This window comes from Dendrobates tinctorius, unplaced genomic scaffold (assembly GCF_039654945.1).
Source record: "Dendrobates tinctorius isolate UK_male_01 unplaced genomic scaffold, ASM3965494v1 ptg000200l, whole genome shotgun sequence".
Classification (NCBI taxonomy): Eukaryota; Metazoa; Chordata; class Amphibia; order Anura; family Dendrobatidae; genus Dendrobates; species Dendrobates tinctorius.
Genome location: NW_027361867.1, coordinates 3,748,788 through 3,761,092, shown reverse-complemented (window position 1 = coordinate 3,761,092; position 12,305 = coordinate 3,748,788). Strand labels below are relative to the sequence as shown.

The window sequence follows — 12,305 nt, the reverse complement described above, 5'->3', positions numbered from 1 at the left end:
GATAAGGGAGATTTTGAATCTCTGCACACACTTTTGGACACTGGACACTTTTGGATTGTGTGAGGCCCAATGAATATCTGAGCGCTATGTGACAGGCTCGATGGCACAGCTGTGACAAAAGTGACTAGAGGATAAGGGAGATTTTGAATCTCTGCACACACTTTTGGACACTGGACACTTTTGGATTGTGTGAGGCCCAATGAATATCTGAGCGCTATGTGACAGGCTCGATGGCACAGCTGTGACAAAAGTGACTAGAGGCTAAGGGAGATTTTGAATCTCTGCACACACTTTTGGACACTGGACACTTTTGGATTGTGTGAGGCCCAATGAATATCTGAGCGCTATGTGACAGGCTCGATGGCACAGCTGTGACAAAAGTGACTAGAGGATAAGGGAGATTTTGAATCTCTGCACACACTTTTGGACACTGGACACTTTTGGATTGTGTGAGGCCCAATGAATATCTGAGCGCTATGTGACAGGCTCGATGGCACAGCTGTGACAAAAGTGACTAGTGGATAAGGGAGATTTTGAATCTCTGCACACACTTTTGGACACTGGACACTTTTGGATTGTGTGAGGCCCAATGAATATCTGAGCGCTATGTGACAGGCTCGATGGCACAGCTGTGACAAAAGTGACTAGAGGATAAGGGAGATTGGATTGCTTTTAAAAAAGCAGTTTGCAGAGCAGTGGGTAAACAGCAATGCCAGCCTGTCAGGAAGCCTTAAAAGGCAGCCCAACAACCAACACCACTGATACACCACAATATAGCCTCCCCTTGCACTGCACACACAGTGACTGGTGTGTTGTGCAGGCCAAATTGCTAGCAGCAGAAGCAGTTTTTTTTTCTTCTCAGCAGGACAAAAAAAAAAATTGGGATTGCTTTTAAAAAAGCAGTTTGCGGAGCAGTGGGTAAACAGCAATGCAGGAATGTCAGGAAGCCTTAGAAGGCAGCCCAACAACCAACACCACTGATACACCACTATATAGCCTCCCCTTGCACTGCACACACAGTGACTGGTGTGTTGTGCAGGCCAAATCGCTAGCAGCAGAAGCAGTTTTTTTGTCTTCTTCCCTGCCTAATGCTCTCCCTACAGACTCAGCAGCAACCTCTCCCTATACTGAGATCGGCAGAAGTAAGATGGCGGTCGGCGTGCACGCCCTTTTATACCCCCTTTGACGCCCACCAAAGCAAGCCAATCACTTGCATGCCCTTCTGAAAGATGGTGGTGACCCCTGCCTATGTCATCACGTTGCCCACAGTGTCCGTGGATCCTGATTGGCTGAAAAAGAGCGCAAAACAAACTTTTGAAACGCGACTTTGGCGCGTAAGTCGCCGACCTCGTGGCCGACCTCATCCTAGGGTCGGGTTTCGTTTCATGAAACCCGACTTTGCCAAAAGTCGGCGACTTTTGAAATTTTTCGACCCGTTTCGCTCAACTCTACTCATTTACACTCTACGATGTCTAAGTTTCTTTGGCTCGGAAAACAACCCAGAATTGTGCAAAAACTTATGTTCCGTCACAGAAAAGAAGGGGGTTTATCCCTCCCTAATTTTACACTTTATTACAAGTCGGCACAGACTACTCCATTAATAAGTGCGTGTTCATATCCCAATAGTCCGAGATGGGTTATTCTGGAATCATTTCTCTCCAAACCATTCTCTTTATCAGGCCTAATGTGGACCACAGACCGACTTCCACGGGGGTTAATGAATGTGGCTCCTTTTACAGTCCACTCGTTGCTTCTTTGGAGGAAAGTCTGGTTTAAATATAACTTACAATCAAGCCCTTCTCCCCTGACAGCTATATTACAAAACCCCATGTTCCCGCCAGGCCTTGAGCCACTAATTTTTTCTTGGTGGAAGCTGAAAGGTATTCATATACTTAAACATTTGTGTTCCCCATTTAATATCTTACTTGACAGACAGGAATTTGTTCAAATATTTGACCCTCCAGTTCGGGAGGTAATGCGATTGAACCAGATCTCCCACTTTGCAAAGCAGATCCTCCCGAGCGGTACTACTCTCAGGGCAACGAGTTTTATTTTTGAAAATAAATGTCTAAATGACCCTTTGGGCAGGGGAACGATCTGATTGATCTACTATGCTATAAATTCTCCACAAGATGATAAAAAATTGAAGTATACAGTATGTTACAGTGGGAGGAGGATCTGGGGTTTGAACAGTCAATTGATGAATGGTATTGTAGCTGTGACACTATATCATGAGGTAGTCACCAGACTTCCCTTGTGGAGACCTCCTTAAAACTATTGCACAGGAAAAAATTCACAACATTTTTCCTAAAATCTCGGGAGACTGTTTTAGGGGCTGTGGAATATCTGGTGACATGAGACATATTTGGTGGTCTTGTATGGTGGTTTCTGAGATATGGGAGAAGGTGAAGCGTCTGATAGCACAGATGTATGGTGGACCAGTTGATCTGGAACCTTCTACCCTTTTACTGGGAACCAGGCCTTCTCGGCTTCCAGAAAGCTTTCAGAAGCTAGTAAACTACTTATTTATGGCCACTAAAATCCACATTGCGGCAAAGTGGAAGTCATCCTCACTGTCAATATCTATGGTGAAAGAGAAGATGAACGACATTATGTTATTCTCATTTGTGGCCCCAGCGTTTCTTGTAGAATAAATCCCTTTCTCACACAGTCCTGTAGTAATGACTTTGTTCTCACGTTTTGTTGGAGGGTTCGTCTGACTCCATCTTATGTTATCAGTATAAGTGCGAGAGATGAGAGACCGACGACTGCAGTTTTACCGTGTGAGTCCGGCGTCAGTTCTACAGTGTGAGATATGCGGGGTCTGTGACCGAAGCTGGGGGTATACGGGTGTATACAGCATACACAGGGGTTTGCGACTGAAGCTGGGGGTATACGGGTGTATACAGCGTACACAGGGGTCTGTGACCGAAGCTGGGGGTATACGGGTGGATACAGCATACACAGGGGTTTGCGACTGAAGCTGGGGGTATACGGGTGTATACAGCGTACACAGGGGTCTGCAACCGAAGCTGGGGGTATACGGGTGTATACAGCATACACAGGGGTCTGCGACCGAAGCTGGGGATATACGGGTGTATACAGCATACATGGAGGGGTCTATGCCTGAACCTGGGGGTATACGGGTGTATACAGCATACACGGAGGGGTCTATGCCCCAAGCTGGGGGTATACGAGTCTATACAGCGTACACAGGGGGTCCGTGACCAAAGCTGGGGGTATACAGGTGTATACAGCGTACACAGAGGGGCCTGCGACTGAAGCTGGGGATATACGGGTGTATACAGCATACACGGAGGGGTCTATGACCGAACCTGGGGGTATACGGGTACATACAGCGTACATAGGGGGATCTGTGACCAAAGCTGGGGGTATACGGGTGTATACAGCATACACAGAGGGGCCTGCGACTGAAGCTGGGGTGTACGGGTGTATACAGCAAACACGGAGGGGTCTATGACCGAACCTGGGGGTATACGGGTGCATACAGCGTACATAGGGGGATCTGTGACCAAAGCTGGGGGTATACGGGTGTATACAGCATACACAGAGGGGCCTGCGACTGAAGCTGGGGTGTACGGGTGTATACAGCATACACGGAGGGGTCTATGCCCGAACCTGGGGGTATACGGGTGCATACAGCGTACATAGGGGGATCTGTGACCAAAGCTGGGGGTATACGGGCGTATACAGCATACACAGAGGGGCCTGCGACTGAAGCTGGGGTGTACGGGTGTATAGCACACAGGGGGTCTGTGACCAAAGCTGGGGGTATACAGGTGTATACTGCGTACACAGGGGTATGCGACCCAATCTCGGGATTTAGAGGTGTATACAGTGAACATAGGGGTCTGTGACCGAAGCTGGGGGTATACAGGTGTATACAGCGTACAGAGTGGTCTGCGACCGAAGTTGGTGGCATACGGGTGTATACAGAGTTCGCAGAGGGGTCTGTGACAGAAGCTGGGGGTATACAGTTGTATACAGCATACACACAGGGTTCTGAGACTGAAGCTGAGGGTATACGGGTGTATACAGTGTGAGAGACGCGGGGTCTGTGACCAAAGCTGGGGGTATACGGGTGTATACAGTGTACACAGAGGCGTCTGCGACCGAAGCTGGGGGTATACGGGTGTATAAAGAGCACACTGAGGGGTCTGCGACCGAAGCTGGGGGAATACAGGTGTATACAGCATACAGAGGGGTCTGCAACTGAAGCTGGGGGTATACAGGTGTATACAGCGTACACTGAGAGGTCTGAGACTGAAGCTGGGGGTGTACGGGTGTATACAGCGTACACCGAGGCGTCTGCGACCGAAGCTGGGGGTATACAGCATACACAGAGTGGTCTGCGACCGAAGCTGGGGTTATAAGGGTGTATACAGCATACACAGAGGGGTCTGTGACTGAAGCTGGGGGTATACAGGTGTATACAGTATACACAGGGGTCTGTGACTGAAGCTGGGGGTATACGGGTGTATACAGCATACGCAGAGGCGTCTGCGACCGAAGCTGGGAGTATACCTCGTACACACACAGCTCTGCTTGGTACATCTCGTACACACACGGCTCCACTCCGTAGACCTCGTACACACTCGGCTCCGCTCCGTACACCTCGTACACACACGGCTCCGCTCCGTACACCTCGTACACACACGGCTCCGCTCCGTACACCTCGTACACACGCGGCTCCGCTCCGTACACCTCGTACACACACGGCTCCGCTCCGTACACCTCGTACACACACGGCTCCGCTCCGTACACCTCGTACACACTCGGCTCCGCTCCGTACACCTCGTACACACACGGCTCCGCTCCGTACACCTCGTACACACACGGCTCCGCTCCGTACACCTCGTACACACTCGGCTCCGCTCCGTACACCTCGTACACACACGGCTCCGCTCCGTACACCTCGTACACACACGGCTCCGCTCCGTACACCTCGTACACACACGGCTCCGTCCGCTCCGTACACCTCGTACACACGCGGCTCCGCTCCGTACACCTCGTACACACGCGGCTCTGCTCCGTACACCTCGTACACACACGGCTCCGCTCCGTACACCTCGTACACACACGGCTCCGCTCCGTACACCTCGTACACACACGGCTCCGCTCCGTACACCTCGTACACACACGGCTCCGCTCCGTACACCTTGTACACACACGGCTCCGCTCCGTACACCTCGTACACACACGGCTCCGCTCCGTACACCTCGTACACACACGGCTCTGCTACATCCACCCTGTAAACCCCTCCTGACCCCACACAGAAACTTCCCCTCATCCAGCACCATGACAACCAGCACAGCAGAGTCCTGCACACACTGAGGCCCCTGATCATGTGACCCCTGACTCCTCCCCTCCTGTGACCTCATCACAGGTCCTGTGCACTGAGCAGCTGTAGAAATCTCCGGCCTCGGGGGTCTCACCAGACTTCGCTCTTTTCTTGCAGGGGCCGCAGTGGATTTCATCCTGGATCCATAGAGCTGAATAGAGGAGCGATGTTCCTTCACTCTGATGGGAATTGATGGTGACGTTGATGAGTCTATGAAGAACGTGTTCAGCTGCCGACTCCGAGGAGGAAACTGCTTGTTGTCTGTGGCCTAAATATATAGGTTTTATTAGTAGATGTCAGGGGAGAAAACTAAACCCTGTAAGATAATAAATCTCCTCATATGTTTCCCTTATTATCTCCAGTAATTGTATTATTACACAGGATTCTTATGATGTTACATCGGATCATCATCTTCTCATTCAGGTCTCTACAATATTGGATCCTCTCAGAGAAGATCTTCTACAGAAGAGAATTTTCCTGATTTACCCATCAAGGATGGATATGGACAGAGACAAGATGGCGGAGAGGATGTTACACCTCACCCTAGAGATCCTCTTCCGTCTCACTGGAGAGGTGAGAGATTCTGATGACGTCACATTACATCATTCTTATCTATGGGAATAACAGATGGACAGAACTGGAGAGGTGAGGACTCTGGAAATGTCTGTAGTGAGATTTATTAATGTGTCTCTCCATAACCAGGATTACACAGTGGTGAAGAAGACCTCTAGTGATCGCTGTCAGGACCCTGTGTCTGAGGGATGGGGAAGACCCCTGAGCCCAATCACGGGGCCTCCACCTCACCCCCTGATCCATGAGGACATCAATGACCAGAAGATCCTGGAACTCATCTACAAGATGATTGAGCTGCTGACTGGAGAGGTGACACTGCTGGGAATGCTGGGACATTATACAGTAACACTATGAAGGGATCGGGGGGATGACGGTATCATTGTATGTGTCAGGTTCCTATAAGGTGTCAGGATGTCGCTGTCTATTTCTCCATGGAGGAGTGTGAGTATTTAGAAGGACACAGAGATCTGTACAAGAACGTCATAATGGAGGTTCCCCAGCCCCTCACATCACCAGGTAATAGACAGGACTAAATACACACGGCCTATAATTATCTGTATGTAGAGAATGAATTCAGTCCCTGTATGTGTTTCCTCCAGATCTATCCAGTAAGAGGACAACACCAGAGAGATGTCCCCGTCCTCTTCTTCCACAGGACTGTAACCAAGAAGATCCCAGTGCTCCTCAGGATCATCAGGTAGATGGAGAGAAGGTGTCAGGAGATCTCCCCTATGATGTGTAGACGGCTGTGAAGGTCTTGTGCTCAGTCTTGTTTTATCCACCAGTATTATATGTTTTATACTTGTGTAATGAGAGCGGTGGAGATGGCAGGATTAGAGCTGATCATAGATGGGACTTCTCCATCTGTCGGTGACTTTTACAATATTTGTTTCAGGGTGAAGATCTGACCCATATTAATCCTACAGAGACATATGTGAGAGATGATGAGTGGTGTAAAGAGGAGATTCCCACATATGACTACCCAGGTGAGTAGTAACCACTGAATGCAGAGAAGTCACAGATTCCTCTCAGTCACCGGCTGTGGCTGCTTTATCGGTGGTGTAGTCCGGCCGTATTACCATGATCACCATTTTGCCTCTAGACCACAACATTCTCCTCCACCCAAAGCTGTTCAAATTTGTTTGGGCATTGAAAGCCCTTTTCTATAGAACTAGGAACCTGGAGGATCCACCTACCCCCAGGTATTAGTGTGAGGGTGATCCCTTAAAGCGAGATCTATATGATTGCTTGTACCTGACCCAATATAGGCCGAGTGTCACACCGAACACAGAGTTAGATGTCTACTTCTTTCTCAGCAAAGGCTTGCACACAACTGAAGTTTTCTCAAGACAAAGAGACAGGAAACGGGTGTCACACAATCTTCTGAGTAGCCAGTGTCAGTCTATGATACGTCCATTTCAGCTTCACTTCCATATATGACCTAGCATAATAGTATCGTGGATTCTGGCTGATGAATTGGGACATATATAAATTTGTAGGACAATATGCTCTAGCAAGCTATCTGTCATAAACAAATGAAAAAAAAATTAGTCCAAATTTTTCCACGTCCACATTTACACTTGGAAAGACATTAAAATTAGGGATGAATGGAGTAGCTGAATCCGAAGCCTCCCATCTGGGAAATGCTTCATCAAGAGGCAAAAGCCCCTTGGTCATTGGTGTGCGCCAATTCACGAGCACTAGGGACAGCGCTAGTACTGGGCATTGTTCCCTGAGTTGGAGACATTTCTCCAGAAGCGCTATTTGTCCTTCTTGTTGTACTGGTCCTTGTGTGTGAGGATGGACCAGAATCACTGCTCATTTCTGAGCTATCACTGTCGCTGCTACTAAAGCCCTCGAAATCCACATCGCCATCTGACACTGCACTTTCTTCACTGTCAGAACATAAAAGTGCATAAGCCTCCTCTGCACTATAATACTGACCGGCCATTTTATTCGTTTTGATTTTTTTTTTTCCGGAAAAAGAAAACTCTGACATGACTGATGTGACGTGACCCAATTATTGGGGAGACAATTCTTTGGCCTAATCCTAACTTCAGCCTAACAGTAACCGTTACTTTAGCCCAAACACTAACTCTAACTTTAGCCACAACATTAACCCTAACTATAGCATTAACAGTAACCTGCCTTATCTGTTTTTCTATTGACAAATGATGGACCTGATTGGGGACTTGTTTTTTGTGAGATGAGAATTGGTATTATTTTTGCCTACATAACATTGATTGGTTTCTTTTTATTCGATATTTGGGAGGCAGAATGAACAAACAGTTGAACACCACACACTACTGGTTCATCCAACAAGGTTTTCTATTAGACGGTGAACTGTCATTGTCTTGGTAAATAATTAAAGTTTTTTACATAGCTTGCCATTTTTATGGACAGTTTAAGTAGAAATATTCAAAAATATAAAACTCAAGGATATTTTATTAAAAAAAATTGTTTATCTTGGCAGATGACTGTACCAGGAGATCAGAGAAACAGCTGACATCTTCAATTTTTAAATCTGATGATCTTGATATCCTACAAGATACAAATGAAGTGAAAGCCATTACTCCAGATATACCATCATCCATTCACAGCAAAGATCTGTCATCTGATCCTATGAAACAGGTCCCATCTTCTGATTCATTACTGACTACTAAGGAAAATCAAAGTCACAAAAGAGGCATTAAAAAACACACTGCTCCTAAAGCAAAGAAGTCATTTTCATGTTCAGAATGTGGGAAATGTTTTAACAAGAAATCTCATTTTGTTACACACCAGAGAACTCACACAGGGGAGAAGCCTTTTTCATGTTCTGAATGTGGGAAATGTTTTAAATGGAAATCACAATTGGTTAATCACCATAGAACTCACACAGGGGAGAAGCCTTTTTCATGTTCAGAATGTGGGAAATGTTTTAACTGGAAATCACATTTGGTTAATCACCATAGAACTCACACGGGGGAGAAGCCTTTTTCATGTTCAGAATGTGGGAAATGTTTTAACTGGAAATCACATTTGGTTAATCACCATAGTACTCACACAGGGGAGAAGCTTTTTTCTTGTTCAGAATGTGGGAAATATTTTAACCGGAAAGAACATCTTATTAGTCACCAAACAACCCACACAGGAGAAAAGCCTTTTTCATGTTCAGAATGTGGGAAATGTTTTAACCAGAAAGCGATTCTTGTTACACATCAGAGAATTCACACAGCAGAGAAGCCATATTCATGTTCAGAATGCGGGAAATGTTTTAACAAGAAATTTCATTTTGTTACACACCAGAGAACTCACACAGGGGAGAAGCCTTTTTCATGTTCTGAATGTGGAAAATGTTTTAACTGGAAATCACAATTGGTTAATCACCATAGAACTCACACAGAGGAGAAGCCTTTTTCGTGTGCAGAATGTGGGAAATGTTTTACACAGAAATCACATTTTGTTTCTCACCAGAGAACTCACACAGGGGAGAAGCCTTTTTCCTGTTCAGAATGTGGGAAATGTTTTAAGCAGAAAGCGATTCTTGTTAGACATCAGAGCAGTCACACAGGGGAGAAGCCTTTTTCCTGTTCGGAATGTGGGAAATGTTTTAACCAGAAAGCGATTCTTGTTAGACATGAGAGCAGTCACATGGGGGAGAAGCCTTTTTCCTGTTCAGAATGTGGGAAATGTTTTAACCAGAAAGGAAGTCTTAATGAACACCATAGAACTCACACAGGGAAGAAACCTTTTTCCTGTTAAGAATGTGGGAAATATTTTAACAGGAAAGCACTTCTTGATCGCCATCAGAGCAGTCACACAGAGAAGCCTTTTTCATTTTCTTAATGTGGGAAATATTTTACTTGAAAATCAACTGTTAATAAACATCAGAGACGTCACATAGGGGAGAAGCCTTTTTTATGTTCATAGTGTTGGAATAGTTTTAACCAAAATTGAATCTCTTTAAATGGGTTGTCTCTTGTCATTCCTCAAGTTTGCTGACAAACTAGGATAAAACTAAACTTTATTAATTCCAAATGTAAAACTATACCCATAATTTACCCCCTGAGGCTATGTGTACATGTGTGGAATTGCAGGAATTCCAGAATTCCATTCCGCGGGACATATGCGAGAAAACCGTATTTTAAATTCCCACCTATTTCCCGCTTAAAAACTAGTGATATGCAAGTGTAATAAGTTTTCAAAATGCTAGCGTTTTCCAAGTGATCTGTAACTAATCTCCAAGCAGTGAGGGAAAAACTATGCAAATAGTTTAAATAATCAAGTAATGCTATTTGATTTCATCACCATTCTTACCCTTTATGTAAATACTGAATGTGGGACACTTGTTAAGTCTAAAAATAGGTTACATACCTGTATATAAAGAGTAAAGAGACAGAGGGAAAAAGCCAGAGAGATTCTGCCAAGACATCCATACATCCCAAAAGGACCAGAGACAGGACAGCAGACATTTTACATCATGGCTTCATTGCGAGGGACACAGATCTATGATTCTATATAGGAAACAACCTAGGGGTTTTTAGCCTCAGTTGGAAGAATACCGATCTGCTTCATTGACCATTGCTGAACTATGGATACGTTTTGTGACAGGTTATGATCCTCAGATCAACTAGCCTTGTTCCTTGTATGGACTCAATGGACTGCCATCTTTCTACACTTGTTGTCACCTCTCTGTGTGCGTGCCACAGGTGGAGTAACCGACCCTGGAATATGAAGCCAGGTTGTGATCTTCGGATCAACTGGCCGTGTATGGACTGTCATCTTCCTACGCTTGTCGTTACCTCCTCTCTGTGTGCGTGCCACAGGTGAGGTAGCGACCCTTGAAGATATGTAGTCACAGCTGCTCTTATCCCAGCGGGTCAGTGGAGGGTGAGACTCTGTAATGTGCCCCATCTTGGGTATTTTGCTGGGACTGTTCTATGTGTTATCTGCCTGTTTTGTGGTACAATAAAGCATTGCCACACTGTTTTACCCTCACCCTGTGCTGTCTGAGTAGAGTTTTGCCCACTTTAAAAGGATAGCAGGAATTTGGCAGGGGAAGAGTCCTGAGGAGATCATTTGCATATTCCCAGTGCCTTCTGGGATAAGTGAAGAGTCTCCGCGAGCTCAACGATCACTGGATTTTGGCCGTTGCAGCTGAAAAGAGGAAATCGGTAAACCGCGCGTCTATCAGCACGTGAATTTTGGCTCATTTTTCATCGATTCGAAATCTCTTTAACAATCTCAATATGGAAGAGGCCAGGAGCCATTTGGTGAGCTGCATTTCTTGCTACATGTTCACAGACTTAACAGTGGAAAAGCCAAACTTCACATGCCACAAATGCAAGCTTGTGACCCTGTTGGAGGAAAAGTTGCAAAATCTCGAGGAGAGGTTAGCTACGTTGAAGATCATTAAGGAAGGTGAAGAGTTCTTAGACAGAGCAGAATTATCTCTTCATGTTACAGAAAGAGATGAAATTCGAAGTGCACCTGAAGAAACAGAGGAATGGAAACGTGACCCAGAGAAGCAGGAGGATCAGGAGGCAGTCAGCACCCACACTGCTCAGGAACCAGTACCAGGCTCTTACGCAGGAAAACGATGAAGAAATACATCAGGATAAGACTTTGCCCACAAACAGCAACCTTGTACGCCTTCAGAGTCCTCCTGGATGGAGAAAGAAAAATGTTGTGAAGAAGAAACGGAGAGTGGTGGTCATGGGGGATTCCCTGTTGAGAGGAACAGAGGCCGCTATCTGCAGACCGGATATAACTTCAAGAGAAATGTGCTGTCTTCCAGGTGCAAAAATTAAAGATGTGTCTGACAGGATATCAGGACTCTTCAGACCTACAGATGACTACCCATTCCTGCTACTAAATGTGGGGACAAATGACACCGCAAGAAACGACCTGGAAATCATCTGCAGAGACTTTGAAGACTTAGGCAAGAAAGTGAAAGAACTGGGAGCGCAGGTGGTCTTCTCTTCCATCCTCCCAGTGGATGGCCATGGAACAAGGAGGTGGAATAAGATTCTGCAAGTGAACAACTGGCTACGTCGATGGTGCCGTCAGCAACGATTTGGATTTCTGGATCACGGAGTCAATTACCTATACGATGGACTACTTGCCAGAGATGGGGTGTGAAGAAAAAATATCTCTTTCTTACTTTTTTCTTTAGTAAGAGCACAGTGAGGATAGAAAGGAAAACAATATTGAATTGTGTGGATAAAGCAAATCTTGTTTACTGTTCATTCAAAAAAAGGATTACAAAAATGAAGAAAAGTAAGTTCATAGCACACAAAATATAAATATTAGATTAAAAGAAGGGAAAAAACAAGTATTCATTGGTTCTTACATATGGTCTTGAGGCATGTGGTATGTGTTGGAGATT

The 12,305-nt window shown here is 45.8% G+C and overlaps 1 protein-coding gene across 1 annotated transcript; it reads left to right on the top strand.

Annotated features, from left to right (window-relative positions):
• Positions 1-5,693: 5,693 nt before the first annotated feature.
• LOC141056866 (uncharacterized) lies at positions 5,694-10,903 on the top strand. Its single transcript, XM_073553324.1, has 6 exons — positions 5,694-5,935; positions 6,065-6,244; positions 6,328-6,451; positions 6,535-6,632; positions 6,831-6,921; positions 8,409-10,903. Exons 1-6 carry the CDS (start codon positions 5,858-5,860, stop codon positions 9,677-9,679), a joined length of 1,842 nt encoding a protein of 613 aa, XP_073409425.1. The 5' UTR covers positions 5,694-5,857; the 3' UTR covers positions 9,680-10,903.
• The last annotated feature ends 1,402 nt before the right edge of the window (positions 10,904-12,305 follow it).